This window comes from Balaenoptera musculus, chromosome 15, assembly GCF_009873245.2.
Source record: "Balaenoptera musculus isolate JJ_BM4_2016_0621 chromosome 15, mBalMus1.pri.v3, whole genome shotgun sequence".
Classification (NCBI taxonomy): Eukaryota; Metazoa; Chordata; class Mammalia; order Artiodactyla; family Balaenopteridae; genus Balaenoptera; species Balaenoptera musculus.
In genome coordinates, this window is record NC_045799.1 from 67,864,105 (window position 1) to 67,885,854 (window position 21,750).

Genomic DNA, 21,750 nt, shown 5'->3' on the forward strand with positions numbered 1-21,750 from the left:
GATAATAAGTAATCAAGGTGAAAGTATTTGAGTCAGGAAGACCAGCTAAAACAGAGCTTGTAAACTGGTGCGACTCAGATGTTTTTGGATGGTCTGCACAGAGCTTTAAAAAATTCCCATCTGGCAACACCGGACTAGCACTCACAGGGCCATTGTTGAATGGAATTGAGTATCCCAGGGAGGGACATGTGCTCTCTAGTTCATCCCAGCCACCCATCCCTGCTGTATTACACCAGGCTGGCTTCACTTTGTCACAAGGCCTGGCCTTTGTAGGCATTTAAGTTTGTAACCCCTGCAATGAAGTAGGTAGGATGAGCCAACCGTTATCTGTCCCATGGGGCTCCTGAGCTGAATTATCCTGTGGAATGTGTCATTTCTACTCCAATCTGGCCTTCAGGCTGCTCGCTGGAGAACTAAGCTCTCTGCCTTGAATTTCCTTGTGGCCATCATGGGGTGGGCTATTAGTAGTGATATATTTAGGGAACAGATTTGCACAGTAGGGAATGACTAAAATATATTATAGAAAGGGACAGTCATCCAGACTGGCAGGAGTGTGGGGTAATGGAGTGAGAGGAGATAAGAGTAAAGTTAGACGGTGGTTATATGTGGATGGATGGATGTCAGCCTGCGGTATTTGAACTTTATTCTTTAGGCCAGTGCTGTCCAATAATACTTTCTACGATGAGTGCCCGAAGTGGTAGCTTCTAGCCACATGCGACTATTAAGCACTTGAAATGTGGTTAGTGTGAACGAAGAACTGAATTTCAAATTTCATTTAATTAATTTAAATTGGCATAGCCCCATGTCACCTGTGGCTACCACATTGGACAGTGCAACGTTAGATGATAGGCAGCCAGTGAATGTGTTGGAACAGGGAAATAATATCAAGCTGAGGTTTCACAGGATGAATTTTCCAGGAGTGTGTAGGCTGCAGGGGGTGGAGGGAAGTAGGTAGGAATAATATTGACAGCATTTATTATATGTTAGGCTCTTACTGTGTCCACACACTGTGCTAAGATGACCTCGTTTAATCCTCGCAACAGCTCTATGAGAAAAGCACTGTTATTATTTCTATTTTATAGACTAGGAAACCAAGACACAGCAAGGTCAATGGACTTATTCAAGGTCACAGAGCTAACAAATAGTGGTGCCTGGTGTAGCGTCCGGGCAGCTTGGCTGCAGAGCTTGGACTGTAAACCTCTAACCTGGAAGGAAGTAAATAAACCTTCATTGAGAGCTTACTTTGTGCCCTGATGCTGTGCATCTGTACACGATGTCTCATTTAGATATCATGGCAATCACGTAACATTGGTGGTCTTATCTCCTCTGTGGTTATGGAAACTTTGGCTCATAGAGATGAGATATCAAGGCAGGCTCATCAATTTCGGGGGAGACCAGTTAAGGTTTGATTGCAAAATTCCACATCTGAGTTACTGAGTTAGGGTGGAATCAGTGAGGAGTATACAGGAGGATATGGTATGAAAGATGTTGCGAAGGAAGAATCAGTAGGATTTAGCAATTGATTGGATGGCTGGGGTGAGGAAAGCAGGGGAGGATTTCTTCTGGAACAGTGAGATGAATGACAAACACAAATGCAGCCACGCCATGTGAGTTGAGAGTGTGGGCTCAAGAGAAAGACAAACCTGGTTTCAAATACAAGCATTGCCACCGACTAGCTGGACACCCTTGGGCAAGTCATGTGTCTCTGAGTGTCAGCATCCCTGTCGTTATAACGCGGATCAAAACACCTTCCTCACAGGGCCGTGATGTGGCTCAGGTGAAACCATGGATGTGAAAGCCCTTCCAGACTCAAGTCCATGGCCATGTGAGTCACTCTTCTGGATACCAGTGAGGTCAGGTGTTAGGTGGAGATGGTTACCAGGCCTTTCTGTCTTTGATCATGGAGATGGTTCCAGAAAGCATGTGGGAGAGCCCCACCTCATCTTGGACACTAGGCAGAATTTCGTGCCTGTGAGTCAGCTTTGACCTGGGAGGAAAGAGGTCCTCCCTGGCCATCGCAAAGCAAAATTGCGATGCTGGTGCCTCCAACTCAACTGCCCCTTTCCACCAAGCACTTTGTGTGTGTTGTCTCATTTGAGCTTCACAACAGCCTTCTCAGAGTAGGTACTGCTATCATTCCTATTTTGGAGAAGGAGACGGAGGCTCAGAGAGGCATACTAATAGTAATTGGGATAGTATTGGCATAGTAATTGGGCTAATGTCCTTCAGTTTATGGCTTGTAAAATGAGGGTTCAAACTGAGGTCCACCTGATCCAGAGGCCTGGCCTGTAGCTCTTGCAGACTGTGGATTTCTCTCTCGAGAAATGGCTGTTTGGGGGCCTCCTGAGAGAGATGAGAGCTGAGGAGAGTGTTGAGGGTCCTTCTCTTTCTTCTCCCAACACAGACATCTGTAGCTAGCGCTGGGATATCTATCTCAGGTAATTATGGCTTCAGGGACAAAGATTGCTTCCCAAAGATGTCAGTTTCCCATTTAAGACCCTGGTGAGAATAGGGTACAAGAGATGGATCAACTCCAAAGAGAGAAAATAAAAATTTAATGACTTCATCTAGTTCTCTTTGGATGCAACAAATAAATTATAATGGCTAGAGTTGGGCATTTGGGAGTGGGTGCAGTATGAGGTAGAGTTGGGGTCCCATTGCTTTCTGGGGGCAGATACTCCAGAGAGGTCTCCTGGGATCAATGAGCTGTTTCTGATCCTTGGCTGGTATATCAGTTTATTATTGCTGGTATAACAAATTACCACGAACTTAATGCCTTAAAATGACACAGATTTATTACCTTATAGTTCTGGAGGTCAAAAGTCTTGAAAATGGGTCTCATGAGGCTAAAATCAAGATGTCTACAGGGCTTCATTCCTTCTGGAGGCTCTAGGGGACAATCTGTTCCTTGCCTTTTCTAGCTTCTAGAAGCTGTCCACATTCCTTGGCTTGTGTTCCTTTCCAGCAATGGCATCATTCCAGCCTCTGCTTTTATAGTCACACCTCCTTCTCTGACTCTTGAGTCTCCTGCCTCCCTCTAATAAGGACCCTTGTAATCACAATTAATTGGGCCCACCAGGATAATCCAGTATAATTCTCATTCTCAAGATCCTTAATGTAATCACATCTGCAGAGTCTATTTTGCCATGTAAAGTAACATAATCACAAGTTCCAGGGATTAAGATGTGGACATCTTTGGTGAGGTTGGGGAAAGACGTTATTCTACCTACAGGCCTGTGACCTTTGTGATTTTACATGTAATACGGGAGGAGTGGAGGAGGATAGTGCTTGGGACCTTAATCTCATTCTCTGCTGGAGCCAAGTAGCAGTTTCCCCTTTTAAACAGGTCCTGCATGCATTCTCCCATCTGACCCTCAGACATTTTCATTGCTTATCTGTCCCTTAGGCATTTGAGTTTGAGACCGCATTGTGTAGTCCTAAGAAAGCATGGCTACGGGTTGGATTCAGAGGGCTGTAGGCTGCAGGCTTTTAACCTCTACAGAGCAAGGAGTTATTGAATAAACTGTGAAGCATCTAGGAATTCTTGGCTCTTACGAGGTACCTGTTTGAAAGTAGGACCTGGTACGTGTTTCAGCAGCTCATTGAATGTTGGCTCTTATTTAAGAAAAGCTAGTTTTATCCTGAATTTGCCAAATAGAAATGTGGGGGTGTTTGTTTGTATCACAAAAAGGTTTAGTTTGTTTCTTTAAATAGCCAGCCCTACTACTTTTCTGTGAAGTGTTTTAGTTAGTGGGAAATGTGATTTGCAGAACTTTTTAGAAACGCGTTGTGTAAAGTAAGTACCTGCACTGGAAGCTTACCAACTTTCCAGTCTGTTCCCAGCTTCTCTGTAGAGTACACCTGAGTATAGCCAAGTGCCTTGGCTTATTGAGTCTACCTTGGTGGGGATGGATTGTTTATTTTGTGGCTAATTGGAAGGCTGCCTAAAGAGACCTTGTTGATGACTGGTGTCTTCCTACCCCTGTCTATGGTGGTAGAATGTGGAAGGCCAGCCAGGAGCTACAGCTACCATGAAGTTGATTGGGCTTTCTTCTTTTTCTGTGGCTGATGATATTCATTCTTTTGTTCATTCATTCACCAAACATTTATTTACATATCAGTTTTGTACCAGGAATTGTGGTAGACACTAGGAAACTAGAGATGAGCCCCCCTCCTTCCCTCAAAGAGAGTAAGGATGAATAAGATCATAACTATAATTTGGATATTTTGAAGAAAGGTTCTAGACTAAAGTAGTTGCCTATAAATGGTGAATGGTGGAGGGGGGGAGGACAACTTTCCTAAGCATTTCTGGGTTAAGGAAGAAATGAAAACCACAGTAATAGGCCACTTAGAAACTTAAAACAATGATGGCACTAAATATAAAACACAGGATGCAGCCAAACCTGTGCTTGAAAGGAAAGTTTTTAGCTTTAAAATCTTAAACTTTTAATGAAGAAGAATGGGAAGAAATTAACTGAACAGTCAATTCAAGAAGCTTTAAAAAGAATAATGAATAAAAGCAGCAGACATTTGTTGAATACTCATGATATGCTAGGCACAGTCCTGAGCATGGATTAGCTTGTTTAATTCTGACAACACCACTGTAATATGGGTATTATTATTATCATCGTCATTTTCAGAGAGAAAACTGAAGCACAGGGAGATAAGGTAATGTGCCCAAGTACTATAGTTTGCAAATGATGAATGCATCCAAACCTGGCCATTTGACTCCAGATACTCCCAACTAATAAGGAATAAAAGTACAAATACAAATAAAAGAAGTAGGACAAGTGAGAGTAAAACTAACAATCAAGTAGGAAAAAAACAATAGAATTGAGAAATATGTCCATGATTTGCTTCTTTAAAATAAAAGAATAATAAAATAGACAACAAGGAAGATGAACCTCTGGAAAAAATAAAAAGAGAGATTCCCTAACAATACAATGTGAAGAAAGCATGAGAAAGGGCACAGCACCATCCCAGATAACATGATGCTGTTGAAACACACTGAGAAGAACACTATGGATAATTCCAAAAGAAAATATAAATTCCAAAAGTTAGTTTGAGAAGAGAGTGAGGGAGAGGTGAAGCTGGTGAAAGCTCCAAATGGGACAGGACTGTCTGCTGTCATCCCTTTTGTTCCACATTGTTCTGGAAATTCTTGACATGGAAATCTAAGGGGAAAAAAAAGAGGCATATCTATCAGGGAGGAGAAGAGAAAAATGTTATTATTGGGGATAATATGATTCTCTACCTGGAAAGCTCAACAGAAGCAACTGAAAACTCACAAAAACTATTACAAATTTAAAAAATGCTTACAAAATAAATACACTGAAAGTTTATTTCTTTCCTATTTGTAAATGATAACCACTTGGATAACAAAATGGGAAAGATTTCAAAAATCATAATAGCGTAGAAAAAGGACCTCTCAGATAATACTAAGAGAGAAATTTGTAGAACTATAGAGAAAATTAAGACTTTATTGGGAGACATAAAATAAAATTTTAACAAAGGGACACCCTATTCCTGCTAGAAAGACTCATTGTTATGAAAGTGTTAATTACCAAAGTCCCAATAAATTTTTTTTCTGGGGGTGGGGGTGGGGAATTGACTAAATATAATTCCAATAAAAATTACATCGGTTTATTTATTTGTTTACTTATTTATTTATGGCTGTGTTGGGTCTTTGTTGCTGTGCGCGGGCTTTCTCTAGTTGCAGCGAGTGGGGGCTACTCTTCATTGTGGTGCAACGGGCTTCTCTTGGCGGTGGCTTCTCTTGTTGCGGAGCATGGGCTGTAGGTGCATGGGCTTCAGTATTTGTGGCATGTGGGCTCTGTAGTTGTGGCTCGCAGGCTCTAGAGCGCAGGCTCAGTAGTTGTGGCGCACGGGCTTAGTTGCTCTGTGGCATGTGGGATCTTCCCGGACCAGGGCTTGAACCCGTGTCCCCTGCATTGGCAGATGGATTCTTAACCACTGTGCCACCAAGAAGTCCCTCCATCGGTATTTTTAAAAGCTTGATAAACCAATTCTAAAGTTCACTTGGAACTCGTGGTGACTGCCAAGAAAATGTTGAAAATAAGGATAATGAGGGAGGACTTGCCCAACCAAGATATAACATATTATAAAGGTACTATAATTAAATCCCATATTGCTTTATTATAAGACAGATCAGTGGAACAGAACAGAAGGCCCAAAGACAGACCCCAGTGTTTATAATTATTTAGCATATAATAAAGTTGGCATTTGAGGTCAGTGGAGAGGGGATGAATTATTCAGTAAAAGATGCTGGCACAATTGATTATCTATTTGGAAAAAAATGGCAAATTAGATTCCCATGTCATTTCAGATACCAAGAAATTACAGATGGATAAAAGAGTTTAAAGTGCAAATGATGCCATATAAAAGTTAAAAAAAAAGAATTGTATTTACAGGAATTTGGGTCATATGGGAAGGCCTTTTGAAGTGCAGTTGGATTAAGTTTTCTTTGTCCATTTTTTTCTTTTAGTGGTCTGCAAGTTGTATATAATACTTCTATTCTTATTTTTATTCTTAATTGTTAACACACATATTTAAACTTATAATGTCCTAAATGCAGTTTCTCAATACCTGTAAGCTCCTGAGGAATAAGACAAGACTCCTAGCATATTGCAATTTTATAGTCTTTTTCCCAACCCCATCTCTTTATGACTTAAGTCCCTCTTCCCCTGCCCAGCTTTTCTTTTTGTTCTTTCTTTCACCACTGTTTGTTATGCCCCATTCATTCATTTTGTTGTTGTTTTGCGGAGTGTATATTCTCTATTACTTCTTTTGTGGGAAGTAAATTTTCCAAGTTCTTATATTCTGGAAATGTCTTTATTTTGTACTTTCACTTGAATGCTAGTTTGGCTATGTATGGGGTTTTAGGTTCAAACGACTTTTTCTAAACCTTTGAAGACATTGCTCCATTGTATTCTAGAATTCAAAGTTGCAGGCGAGAAATCTGACGTTAAAATTATTTTTGTTCCTTTGTCAGTAATCTTTCTCCTCTTCTCTTCCTGCCACTGCTGGACACGTCCTCACAATGATCTCAGAGCCTTGATAATCCTCACCATTAGTTGTTTTTTTCATTCATATCTATTGACACTTGATAGTTTCTTTCAATTTAATAACTCAAATTCTTCTTAATCTTTAGAGGACTTCCTTCTATTTTCTTTAATTACACATTCTTTACTATTCTCTCTGTTCTTTCCTGAATATCCTTCTATATGGATGTTAGAATTTTGGGATCTATCCTACAGTTTTGTATCGTTTCCTTTATTTTTTCTTGCTTTTTTGCCGAATTCTGGGAAAATCACTCAATTTAGACTTCCAGTTTGCTAAGTTCCTCTTTAGCTGTCTCCATCCTATATGAGCCCAACCACCGAGTTTCCAATTTGGGCAGTCATATTTTTCATTTCCTGACCTTTGTTTTTCTTTGACTCTTTGTTTTGTTTCAAAATGAAAGTGGGCTTATTTTCCCTGATTATATAATTAATATGTACTCATTGTCAACATTTCAAACAATACAGATGTAAGATTGTAAGTGAAAAGAATCTGTAGTCCTACTACCCAAAGATAACGATCAGTGACATTTTTTGGCCACTGCTCATGTATTTCTCTCAGCAGTCACAGATGTACAGGCACAGAGAGGGACCACCCCCCCCCCCACAACACAAACACACTGTTTGACACAAATGTCTTCATACAAAGCATATATTATTTATAAAATACAGTAAATACTAAAACAGAAAGGGGAGAAAGCAAAGGAGAAAGAAATTGGCCCCTTTGGAACTCTTTTTTTACACCACGAGGGTTTAAAATGTTTTTATTATAGAAAATATACATAAAAGTAGAGAGATTAGTATAATGAATCCTCCTGTGTCCATCAGCCAGGTTAAATAATGATCAGTCAAGACTAATTTTTTCCCCCCTCTATAACCCTGCCCTTTCTATCTCCTTTATGTCACACTGAATTATTTTGAATAGAATCACCTTATCCATAAAGATTATAGGATGTATTCTTAGAGGTAAGTATTCTTTAACAAAAATAATCATAATACCATTATTACATCAAAAATTATAATTCCCTAATATCAATAACAATGATTCTCTCATACCATCAAAAAGTGAATATTTCCACTTTTCTGATTGTCTCATAATTTTTAAAAACTATTAGTTTGTTTAAATTAGGATCCAAACAAGGTCTACATATTGCATTTAGTTGATATGTTTCTTAAATCTCTTTGAATGTATGTCTCTCCTCTGCCCTGCCACTTTCCTCTTGCAGTTTTCCATTTTTGTTTGTATGTTGTTGTTGTTTTGAGCAGTTTTAGTCATATAGAAAACCTGATTGGAAAATGCAGAGTTTCCATATACTCCCTCAACCCCATTTCCACCCTAGTTCCTCCAATTATTAACATTTGCAAGTGAAATAAATCAGAAAGAGAAAGAGAAATACCATATGAACTCACTTATATGTGGAATCTAAAACAAAAACAAAACCAAACCAAAAACAAAAAGCAAACTTGTAGATACAGAGAACAGATTGGTGGTTGCCAGAGGTGGGGGTGGGGAGTGAGTGAAATGGGTGAAAGTGGTCAAAATAGATATGTTCTGGGGATGTAATATATAGCGAGGTGATTATAGTTAATAGTACTGTAGTGTATATTTGAAAGTTGCTAAGAGAGTAGATAAAAGATCTTATTACAAGAAAAAAAATTATAACTATTTTTGGTGATGGATGTTGACTTACAGTGATGATCATTTTGCTATGGTCATATATATATATATATATAGAATCATTATGTTGTACACCTGAAACTAATATAATGTTATATCAATTATATCTCAATTTAAAAAATGAAGACCACTATATTCAATATCCTATGGCAAACCATAATGGAAAAGAATATTAAAAAAAAGAATGTAAAAAAATGAAATAGTGTGCCTTAGAGTCGTTAGGAGTATTAAATGAATTAATATATGTACAGCGCTTGTAAAGAATCTTGCATTAGTGTGGTACATTTGTTACAATTGATGAGCCAATAGTGATACATCGTTATTAATTAAAAGCCATTGTTTATACTAGGGTTCACTTTTTGTTTTGTATATTCTCTAAATGCAGCCATTGCTACAGTATCATCCAGAAGAGGACAGATGCTCTCCTGTCCTCTTCCAGTTTATTTGTTGAAAAAACATCTTGTAGCTTACCACATTCTTGTGTATTTAAATTTTTTTTTTTTTTTTTTTTTTATTTTTATTGGGCTATAGGGGATGGGTTGGGAAATATCTCTGTAAGTTATGCCCTACTAGGGAAATGTCCATTAAATTTTTTTTTTCTCATTGCCTCTCTGTGGTGTCATTTAAAATGCGTCTCTGTCACTTGTAGTTGCGGTAAATTGGTAGTTGGATGAAGATTCTTGAACCGAATCAGGTGTGATTATTTTGACAGGAATACTTCACAGGTGGTAGGATTCTTCATAGTACTTTCATCAGCAGGCAGGTAGTGTCTTTTCTGATGTTGGCAGCATTCATGATTGTTGCCCAGGTCCATTATATCACTAGTGGTAGCCCTGAGGTTTCCTGTTCTGTTTTCATTTACTGAGACTGTCCTTTAGAAAGATTCTGAGCGTGGTGCTCATCCTCCAGGAGCCCACAGTCTAGAGTTTATAAAAATAGATTTGAACAACAACAAAAAATAGTTTTATTTTGTATGTATTCTCTAATTGTCCCTCCCCCTAAGTAATATAGTCCCCAAATAGTGGAGCATTTAACGCATACAAATTCAAATATATGTATGTACACATTTGGTTTCAAACTGCTAAAGTGACAATGTAAACATGTAGCCTATTTCTTCCACTTAGTTGACGGTTGCTCCTGGGTGAGATGCAGGTGTGGGTCCGCCGTTCCTGCTCACTCTTTTTCTACATGCCCTTCACATTATGCACATCTCTCTAAGTGTGATTCTAGTGATTAAATGTACATACTTCTTAAGCGTCATGGACCTAAACACAAGCCAACAGCTTCCTCTGGTGCCTGATCTGAAAAACAACATTCTGTTCCAAAAGTAGTGGAAGATCATACAACTTAAGCGATCTTCAGGGGTGTGTAATTTTGAGCATAAGTGATCTTTTGAACCCTAGTTAACTTTGCAAGCAAAGTAATTTGCAAGTTGTAACGTCGGTGTACCCAAGAGTTTGACTTCAATAAAAGACAAGGTGCAGAAGCTGAAGGCATTGTTTATTTTGGTATGAAGCCTTTACTTGTCGTGAAGTCCAGGTTTAACGATTTCCTCCTCTCTTCCCCTCCTTTCCTACTCTCCACTTTCCTTTTTCCCCACTCCTACCCTTATTTCTCTTTTGCAGTCTGCTGTTTTGTCGTGCACAAGCGGTGCCATGAGTTTGTCACTTTCTCCTGCCCAGGCGCTGACAAGGGTCCAGCCTCTGATGTAAGTAACAGGCCCTGGTCACCTCTCTCTGTCCACAGTCAATGCATCCTTTTGGGTAACTGTGAGTACACTGAGACAAAAAAGTCAGGATGTCATGGTCCTATAGCCTCTGAGATGACTTTCATTTTAATGGGAAAGAACAAAACAAAAAACATTTTGAGAGGGGTGTGTGACTTCAAGAAACCAGCTAGTTTCCCTACTGTGATTCTGCAAAATGTCTTCATGTTTATGGCTGAGGCATGAGAGTGGTGGGCAGGGGCTAAATTTTTATGGCTACTATAAAAAGGTAGTTAGGATGGTACCTTATAGTGTACTTTTTAGCTCTTTGGTAGGGAATTTTTTGTACTAGGGCCCAAGAATTAGGAAGAAGTAAGCTTATCCTGCTACTGTGTACCCCAAAGTATGATTACTGCTGGTGGGACAAGGGATGCTTCTGGGTAAACCTGGCAATTTTTGTTTTGATCATTATGGATTTATTTTAATATGGATTGGAAAATGTGTCTAGTAGTGGTTTTGCATTTATGGTGGGGATATAAAATTTCCTATCTTAGGTTAAACAAAAGATAAATTGACTCAAGGAAAATATTAAGTGAATGACAGTGTGAGTGCTATAAGGATATGGCAAAGTCTTGGTGCAAGTTTACCAAAAGTTTGGGGTACCATGTGGATTGCCTACCCAACAGCCATTCCTAGCCCCCACTCTTTTTCTGGCAGAGGCCACCTCTCATGCTAAAAGCTGAAGATGCCTGATACTTGCTTTCCCAGGCTCCCTCGTAGCTAGTGAGTGAGCACGTGACCCAATTCTGCTCGGTGGGAACTGCGGGGAAGCCTGGGCAGGGCTTCTAGGAAGACTTTCCTTTCTGATAAGGGAAGACACTCCTTACTTTGTTCTGTTGGACATTTTTGTGGGAGGATATAATGCACGGAGTTGTGGCAACCCTTTGAGTCAATGAGGGAGACATGGCTGACATCCTGAGCATGGCAGGGTGGAAGAGTTGAAGGGACGGGGGTCATCGATGCCATTGGTGAGCTGCTGAGCCAACGCTGAGTCCTCTTATGCCCAGACTCTGTATGTGAGATAAGAAGCACCTCTTATTGGTAAAGTCTCACTGTTTGCGTTATTCTTTTCCATGCAACTGAAACTGTCCTGGACCTTCCACCATGCACACTCTTCCATTGGCCCAGTCATGAACTGCGTTCAGCGTACCCTCTGTGCAGCTGTCACCCCTGGTGACATTATTTTGTTCCTGCTTTGGTTCACCTTCCTGGAATTTTCCCCATTGGCTTTGTCTCCCACTGGTCCTGTCCTGGGTCCCTTAGACTTGACAGCTGACCTGAGGTTGCTTGAAGTGGGTGGTGATAACTACCTTCTGTTATTGCATATGTTCTTGCTGCCCTTCTATAAGTGGTCATCTGCCATTTTGCTGCAAATCAGGGGCATACCATGCACACTCTAGAGCTAATACTGAAGTTGCTTTGCTTGGAGACTGTGGCACTTGGGTTTAAAAACTCTAGGCAACAGAGAACAACCAAAGCCCTCACAGGCTTGTTTCAGAGACAAAGATGGGACCATTCTTCATGTTGTCTCAGATCACACTCCCTGACCCTTTTAGTGCAATTCTATCTCTTGTCCCCAGGAAAGCAGGCAGGGAAGACTGGGGGGACAGCATGGCCCCATTATGCAGCTCTGAATGTTCATGCAGACCAAGGCTTGGTGCTCAAAGAGCAGCCAAGAGGATGGTGTTTCCCACATCCTGTCTTTATTCCTTGACTTTTTATGTTGCCTAAGATAGAAAGAGCTCAAACTGTTTTATGTGAAAAGGGAAATTTTGCTCCCTGAAACTGAAAAGCTCCAAGGGTAGACTGGCTTCAGACACAGTGAATCAAGGGGCCGAAATGAGGTCTTCAGGAATCTCTTTCTCCATGTCTTGGCCCAGCCTTCCTCTGTCCTGGTTTCTGTTTCAGGAAGATTTTTCTCCTAACGAGAGCATGGTGGCTGTGGTACCTTCAGTCGTAATGTCTTATCAGTGCTGCAGTTCCAATGACAAGAGCTAAAGTCTCATTGGACCCTGGGTCATATGTAACCAGAGGATGGTTATGCTGATTGGCAGGCCTGGTTATGTGCTTACTCCTGGCGAGGAGGGCCGGTGTGCCTACCCCATGATTTGAGAGTGGGGGAGAGGTGGTCCCTCAGAGGAAAACTAGAGAAGCAGTACTGTGTACTGGTTAAAATCATAGGCTGTGGATGGAGCGTAGACATGTGTAACCTTGGGCAAAGTACTTAAATCCCTTGTGCTTTATATTGCTCAGTTGAAGATGAATAAAACCCTACCTTATAACTTTGCTAAGAGTACCTAGTGTATACATATGAGACAGTGTCTGGTACGTATGTGAAGACGGTATTGACAGTGCTAATGAATTACAGTGAATACATGCTGGGCAGACAGCAAGGAAAGATGTCTACCAAATACGTCTGAAGAATGAATGGGTCCTCTGCCTGCCACCTGGCAGTTGTCCTTCCTAGGAGTGTGTAGGCACCGTAAGTTGTAGGAGACCCTGCTCTTTGTGAATGGAGACATGCAGCCGTTCATTGCCTTGGGCGTGGGGAGAGCAGGCAGTACTGTCTGCAGCCAGCATGCGTAGGATTTGGCAGCCTACCTGAAATGATTCTATCTCTGGACACAGTTCCAAGAAGGCCGGTTGGCACTGAGGATGATGAATTGGTCCAGACTCTTGAACTGGCTTGACTTGGTTCATTGACCTTTCTCTGTCCATGGTTGGAGACATGATTAAAGATCTGGCCACACTTCCTTGCCAACCTGGCCAGGCTCTCTGAGGCTCACGCAGGTATGGAGGAGTGCCTTCTTCCTTTGTGACCTTGGAGGAGCTGGCATGCAGCAAGCTCATGGAGTGGAAAAGCACAGTCTCCATCCGTGAAAAAGGAATGTGCTAGTTTTTGTCCTCTACGTTCTGCTATTCCAAATCCAGTCTGAGTCAGGGAATATTCTGGATATTAGTAGATCTTTGTGTGGTTGGCATCCTTCTAGGTCTCCATCATGGCATATTAGGCTACCTGAGGGAATTTTATGAATCAGGCTTTGTCCCAGTGAACCCAGCTACTGACCCAACCATTCAGTGCCCATGGGAACAGGCAATACATATGGGCACCCACCACTGGGGTCCTCAAAACACAGCAGAGTTCCTGGGTGGTACTTCTGGTCATCTATAGGCATCCTCCTGGTTCTTGGTCTCATCTGCTTGGAAACGCTCAATCCTGCTGTCTCTTGGACCTCTCAGGGAGACCAAGTCTCTGGTATTGCCGTAAGGATTACCTATGGACATTACAGTTACCCAGCACTTAGAATACTGACCACATACACAGTGTCCTGAGAGATCTTCTCAGAACAAGAAAGAGAGGACTTGTCTCTGAGGGCTGGGACTAGGATGAGTCAAGTGAGGTACTTGTCTTGGGCACAAAAATTAAGGGATTCTCGCTTGTGTCTCTGGATGTCTGGTGGCTGGATGATCTAGGATGGCCCCATTCACATGACTGACAGTGAGCCGGTTGGTGGCCTGGGTGCCTTGGTTCTCCTCCACATGGCCTCTCATCCTCCAGCTGGCCAGCTCTGCCTTGTTCACATGAGGTTTCAGGGTTCCCAGAGTCCCAGTGCATCAGTGCTTTTTCAGCCTGTGCATCATGTTTGATAATGTACCACTGGATCAAGTAGTCTCATGGTCAAGCCCAAATTCAAGTGGTAAAGAAATAGACTTCAATCTTCATTGAGGGGAAAGAATCTCTGGTCAAACTACTGCAGGTCCTGTTGACCCAGGGGACCACTGTGGAACAGAATCCCTGGAGGCCATCACACTGGACTTCATAAAAGACCTGTGGGTCTCACTGTAGTTCAGAGAGTCACAGATGGCCTCAGTAGGAGAACAGACCTCATTTATTGTCTGCCCCAGGTCCCTGGCTGACTTAGTGCCCTCCAGCTACAAATGGGACGTTGGGCAATTTAAGGATCACACCCAGAGACAATGGTGGTTAAGAGTGTGGATTCTGAAGTCAGTCATACCTGAGTTCAGGTCCTGACTCTGCCAGTTACTCATGAGGTGACCTTGGGTGTGTCATTTTCCTTCTCTGTGGCTCAGTTTCCTTATCCATAAACTGGGATATTAGTACCAACCACATAGATTTGTTGTAATAAGTTTTAAGAAATCCTTAAAATGAAAAAGAGTTAACTACAACCACAACAAAGGGATTAACAACAAATGGATTAAAGAGTCATTGCATGAAAGTGTTAAGCACAAGTGTCCTTGTAAGCCCCTGGTGCAGGTAGCTGAGGGCATTTCATTGCTCTGCTTACCTCCCTAATCAGGGATATACTGATAATTCTGTCCATGCCTCCACCCAGATCATGCCCTTAGGATGTAATGACTGTTTCCATTTCCATTACTTTACACAAACCTCAAATTCTATGGTGCAATGCTGAGAAAAGAACCTAGACTTTGGAGCCAGAAAACCTTGATGTCAAAATCCAGTGCTGACATTTATGGCTCCATTGATCTTGGTAAAATAATTTCAGTTCTGTGACCCTTAGTTTATATCTTTAAAATGGGGAAAATAGTACGTACGTCATAGTTTTTTTTTGGTGAGCATTCAATGAGAGTCTGCTTGAACCACGTCCAGAATAGTGTCTGGCACAAAGAAGGCACTCAGTAAATGGTTTCTAAATTATTATTAATCCCTGGAGGAGTCTCTCCTACTCAAGAAGGGATGCAGGACCTGCCAAGGAATAATAGGTAATAGTAATAGCTAACTTTGTTGAGCAGAGGCTCTGTGCCAGGCAGTACAAAAGTACAAAAGGACTCTTTAGCTGGTTTGTCTGAAGATAATGTCTTCAACATTTTATGGTTTTAGAAATAATAATTTCTTATCCTTCATATCAAGGTACTGAATAAAACTCACTGTCATGCCCTGTGCCCTCCTGATTCCATCACTAAATCAGTCAGTGAAAGACACGGGCAGTAACGTTGAGTGTATCCTTTTGTGTTTCTTAATCAAGTCTTATTTTATGAAGAAATATATTAAAAATGATAAATCATGTGTTAGATGTTGAAGATTTAATAAAAGGAAAATGAAAGAAAATTTTAAAAGAATGTTATATTTATACATTAAAAAGAATATGCATATAAATGCTAATGGGCTTGAAAATCTGGTTGCAATGGATGATTTTCTAGGAAATTTTAAATTGGCAATTTTGTCTCAAGAAGAAATTGAAAACCATAACAGGAGAATAATCAAGAGAGAAATGAGAACATTGCCCAAGAAGCTTTTCTTCTCCCAGAGCTCCAGAATAATAGGCTTCATGGGTAAATTATTTTAAACTTTAGAAGAATGAAGGGTTTCTCTTCATTTTATTTTATTTTATTTTGATTTTCATAACAATGAGCCTTAAAATATCTTTGTTTCTTTTTTTTTTGACATGCTTTACTTTTTTTATTGAAGTATATTTGATGTACAATATTATGTAAGTTACAGGTATACAATATAGTGCTTCACAATTTTAAAGGTTATGCTCCATTTATAGTTATTATAAAATATTGACTATATTCCCCTTGTTGTACAATATATCCTTGTGGCTTATTTTATACCTAATCTGTTCATTTTAAGCTGTATCAAATTACAGAGAAAAAGTAAACCTTCACAATTTTAAAAAATTGAAAATGAGATAAATCCAACTCAAATCAGCACTAGGAAAAGAGATCGGCTCATGGAAAGGACATTGAGAAGGAGTAAGAGCTTCAGGGACAAGGGCCTCAGACACTGGAACTGAGGATCCAGTACTTGCAAGATGCTTTCTCATTATCAGCTGTATCAGTTAGCTTTGCTGTGTAACAAACCATTCCAAAGTTTAGTGGCTTCAAACAATAATCATTTATTATTTCTCATGATTCTTTGGGCTGCTTTGGTCATTCTTCTGATCTGGGTCTATTCAGCTGATCACTGCTGAGCTCTCTCATGTATTTGGTCAGCTAGTGACTTGGCTGGTGCAGGATCACCTTGGATAGCCTCAGGAACATGACTGACACTTGGCAGCCTGTTGGCTGGTACACTTCATTCCTCCTCCACGTGGTCTCTTTTCCTCCAGTAGGCAAGTTTAGGCTCTTTCACACACTGGTCTCAGGGTTCCAAGCACAGCAAGAGAGGGAAATCCCCAAAGCACAGGTGTTTTTCAAGCTTTTATTTGTGTCACAGTGGTTATGGCCAAGACCAGACTCAGAGGTGGAGAAATAGACTACACCTCTGGATGGGAGGGCCTGCAAAGTCACACTGCAGAGATGCGTACAGGAAGGGGAGATTTGTGGCCATTTTGTAGTCTACCACACTGGCCCTCGCCTGCTGTGCCAGCTGTCTTGTTTGTCCTTCCAGATCCTTTCTGCTTTCTCCCTGAGAGACTGATCTGTAAGGGCTGCATCCGTTGGGGTTCCCTTACCCTCTGACTCAAGAGGAGGGACTGATAGGAGATTGGAGGGTGAGCCCAGGGTATTTATCATGAGGTCTTCTTGGCTTTACTCTTTGAAGGTCGCTGCTCCTCTAAAGGCAGTCACCTCTACACAATTCTCTCCTTTTGGGTTCCAGGAGCTACTCTCTTGTCCCTTTGCTCTTAATTGCCCCCAGTTACTGCACTCTCCCTCATGGTTTCTCAACACCATGCCCACACCTTTCTAAATAGTCCTTTTATGAAACCTGCCCTAAACTCTCTTAATTTCAATATGCCATTTGTTTCCTGCTGGGACACTGACTGATTTGTCCTTGCCTCATTTGTGCCTACTGTAGACAAGACATGTCTGTAAATATGTCTGTCAGCCTGGTTGTAGTTGACCCCAGGGAAAGATGGAAACCCTAGAGGAAGAAGTGGCCTTCTTTCTTCCTGCATTTATAATCAGCCTCAGGAAAAGTTTCTGATTGGTTGGTCCTCAGTTGTTAAGGGAATGAACTGTTTACAGTTTATCAGGCCTGGATCACGTGGCATCCCTATGGCTCAGAGAGCAATGTATGTTATAAGAAGAGGGGATGGGAAACTTTGAGGAGCTGACGAAATCAATAGCTGCCACAGTTTATTATTATAAGCTACCTTGACCATGGTAACCAGCATAACCCAATAAAGTTGGCATAAAAAACTAAACTAGGGACTTCCCTGGTGGCCCAGTGGGTAAGACTCTGTGCTCCCAAAGTAGGGGGCCCGGGTTCGATCCCTGGTCGGGGAGCTAGATCCCACATGCTGCAACTAAGAGTTTGCATGCTGCAACTAAACATGCCGCAACGAAGATCCTGCGTGCCACAACTAAGACCCAGCACAGCCAAATTAATTAATTAATTAATTAAAACAAAACTAAACTGTAGTAAACTTAGAGCCTAAATTTAAAGATACTAAACAAAATATTTAATATTATTTAATTCTTGGCATAGACATATTGGTTCAAATAGACTCTTTTTAGTGTGAAAGAAGCAATCTAGAGATAAAAATAACAAAGAACATTTTGGTCAATATAACAAAATATAAAAACAAAGATAAAAATTAGCCAGCAAGGAACTGTGAAATCTAGAAAGTATACATTTCAGTTTAGTTCAGTTACCTAACCCAATGTAAATGGATTGAAATTCTCTACTAAAAGGAAAAGACTTATCAGACTGGATAAATGTATAATTCTAGGCACTGTACAAGAGAAACTTATTAGGTTAAAAATAAAAGAGGCAAAGATATACCCCCAAAACACACATGCATATAAAACAGAGCCTTAATAATAATATCAAAAGAAATAGGACTCAAAGTAAAAAGCATAAATAGGAGGAAGAGGGGAAAAGATTAGACTAATTTACACGCTCACCAGTATGTGTAAATTAGTCTAATCTTTCTCCAGAGGATATTACCAATATGTACCAAAACAGGAGGAAGAGGGGAAAAGATTAGACTAATTTACACACTCACCAGTGTGTGTAAATTAGTCTAATCTTTCTCCAGAGAATATTACCAATATGTACCAAAAGTGTTAATGACCTTTTTGGCTTAAGAATTTTTACTAAGGAATTATTTAAGAATATGTGTATATATTTAGCTAAATTGATATTCATTGTATCAGTATTTAATACTAATGAAAAATTGGAAACAACCTGAATGACTGCCAGTTAGGGTTTTTGTAAGTAAAACATATCCATGTGATGGGATGCTGTACAGTGATTAAAATGTCACAATGTCTGGGGTAACGGAAATGTCCTATGTCTTGACTGGGATGGTGCCTAGACAGGTGCACACATTTTTCAAAACTCATGAAACTGTATGCTTAAAATCTGTACATTACTGTATGTCAATTATACTTCAATAAAAAGTCACAGTGATTAAAATGTTATTGACATGGGACTATATAGTCATTATAAATGAAGAAAGCAGACAACAAAGGACATGTATGGTATGATATATCAACAAATATACAAAAAAAACACACATGTAGAAAAACACAAGACCACATTTCCTAAACATATTTTGGTGGCCACTTGTCAGTTCTGCTCAGTGTTTTATTCCAGATTGCTGCCTGCAGAGCTCTGAAGATCACTTTGGGAATTTCTGTAACTGGTTTCTACAATACAGTCTTGTTTTTGGTGCCACTTCACCTCCAGCATGGACTCAGTCTTTCCGCTTAATTTGGTTAAAATCAAACCTGAGTGAAGGCTTGGGTATAACTGTAAGCAATTATAGTTGCTTCTAGATGTGGTTACTCTTTTTTTTTGGCCACAAAGCATGCCGGATCTTAGTTCCCCAACCAGAGATGGAACCCGCACCCCCTGCAGTGGAAGTGCGGAGTCTTAACCACTGGGCCGCCAGGGAGGTCCCTAGATGTGGTTACTCTTAATATATTCCATCAGCTGGGAGCCAGCTTAGTCCTCCAGATGGGAATCTTCAGGTGTTCTTGGTAAGATTCTGGCCCCTGTTGGCCAGTTCAACTTTGGCTCCAGAGGAGGGACGTCCTAGCTCTGCCAATCCAGGCCCCACCCATTTCCTGCCTGAGCACTAGTGGCGGTAGGACATCCCTGTCATCAGAGAAAGGGCCCACCTCCTCTTACATGGCATTGTCTGGTCTCCTGGGCTCAGAAAAAGCAACATAACAGTCAACTGCACTCTTCTCAAAGCCTGGGTTGTTTAGTCTTTCATAACCCCAAGCGGGGACAGCCCACAGTTCAGTTCTGATGATGCTCCAAGACTGTCTAGCTCCTTCCAGGAGCAGAAGCAACAGTTAAGGTTGAATATCCCTCTTGGCATCATGGTAAGATCTCATCATCACCTGAGGGCAAAACTCATCTATAACTCTCAAGGATAAATAATATTAGGGGCAAATCAGCCTAAACAGTACGGATACACACACACACACACACACACACACACACACACACACATACACAATCTCTCTCATTTATCTATTACCTATCTAAATCTGGCAGTGCACCAGGACTATTATTTACTACTAAACACTGCAGTCTGTAACTTCTGCATTCACAACAAAAGTGCTCAATAACCAGGTGTATGTTCCAAAGGGCAAAAGGACGCCTTACAAGGGGGCTGGACGCACTCTGAGGGTTGGCCTGGATAGCTCAAAGCCTAGGCTGTCATTAAACATTTAAAGAGTTACTGTATAGATTTTTGGTATAGCTTCAAAGGACAGAATCAGGACTGAGGACCATCTGTGCAGGCTAAGGAAGAACAGCCCAAACTGACCGCCTGATTCCTGTATACGGATATTAGCTCCCCTCCCAGTAGAGCAAAGACCAGTTGTCATGGATGCTGTAGAGGTGATATCTGTGGTAGGTGTGCTTCTCCTCCCACGTTGGTTATTCTTTTACTAATTAGTGTTGTTTGGTTGCATGCAACAGAAACCACCTTGAGTTGGCTTGTTATAAAGAAATTTATTGAAAAGGGTATAATGTACTTTAAAGAATTGGAAGAAACCTTCCCAAACAATCAGACCAGTTGTATTTGATTTTGGTTCTTGTGTTGTTTTGGCCCTAAATTCAAATTCCGGAAGGAGAGACATGTGGTGAAGCTTAAGTTACCTAACCAGCCCTTGGTTGGGACTTGAAAGTGTTCCTTCTTTAGGGAACTAAATACAGTGGGGGTGGGATGGCTTTTTGATGGAGAATTGAGGCACTGCTAACCCCAAAAGGAGGCAGAGATGTTTGCAGATCAAAACAGCACATGTCCACTACCATTTCTAAATGCTACTTTGCAGAATACAGACAGGTTGAGTGCTTAAGGATTATTTGGATAGCCTGTTAAGAACAGACCTCACCTGAAGAGCTACAGACAAGGGTCTGGGGGTCTGTATTTCGATGTCCTTTGGGTAATTCTGCGGGGGAGCCAAGTTTGGAAACCAACAAAAGGTCCTATAGTAGGGTGGTTCTGAAACCAGAATGGTGGGGTTTGAATTCCAGGTTTGCCACTAACTAGCTGAATAATCTTGGGCGAGTTACCCCACCTCTCTGCCTCAGTTTCCTTTTCTGTAAGAAGAGGATAAAATAGCACCCTCCTAACAGGGTTCGGGTGAGGATTAAATGAGTTAGTCCATGTTAAGGGCTTCTTGCTGTGCCTGGCACATAGTAAGTGCTAATTAATATTGTTACCACCAATAGTCCTTCCGAATCTTAGAGGGTGAGTTTCAAAAGTCTAGCCTTATTTTTGGCATGGCATGCTTCCATCTTGCTTGTCACAAAATGGAAATACAAAGGCACCTCCCATGGGCTGGTCCAGGCAAAAGTCTAATAAAAATGATAGTAATGTGGCAAAATGCAATTCTTTGACTGTGAAATGAACTCCACCGGATTCTTCTTCTCCCATTTGCCATGTGCCACTGATGGCATCCACAACGTAGAATGAACATGTATAGGTCAGAATGAATTGCTTCTCAACAGCCCTCTGTCCCTCACTGTCACAAAGACACAGAGCTTCATGCTGTGGAGGAAGAAGCAAATCCATGGTGTGCAGCATCTGGGGAATGGAAACCAACTGCTTCTCCCGTACACAAAGAGGACAGGCGGTGGGACTAAATGAGGTGAGGACGTCCTGTCTTATGAGTTATTTTGGCTTCTCCTGGTTGTGGGGTGGGACCAGCCTCAGAGCCTCATAAAGGGAATTTCCCAGAAGACCTCAGCCTGTGGAGGCTGCAGACTTGGGGGAAATAGAGAAATCAAAGGCAGATGACCCTGGAGAGAGGCAGCCTGGAGGGATGTGAAAGGA

General features: G+C 41.1%; 1 protein-coding gene across 2 annotated transcripts in view; it reads left to right on the forward strand.

The window, feature by feature from the left end:
- The window catches only part of PRKCB (protein kinase C beta), a 311,017-nt gene that overhangs the window by 121,918 nt on the left and 167,349 nt on the right, over window positions 1-21,750 (forward strand). For both annotated transcript variants that reach the window (XM_036827010.1, XM_036827011.1), the window contains exon 3: window positions 10,383-10,465. In XM_036827010.1, the coding sequence (XP_036682905.1) occupies window positions 10,383-10,465 (83 nt within the window). The remainder of the gene's footprint in view (window positions 1-10,382; window positions 10,466-21,750) is intronic.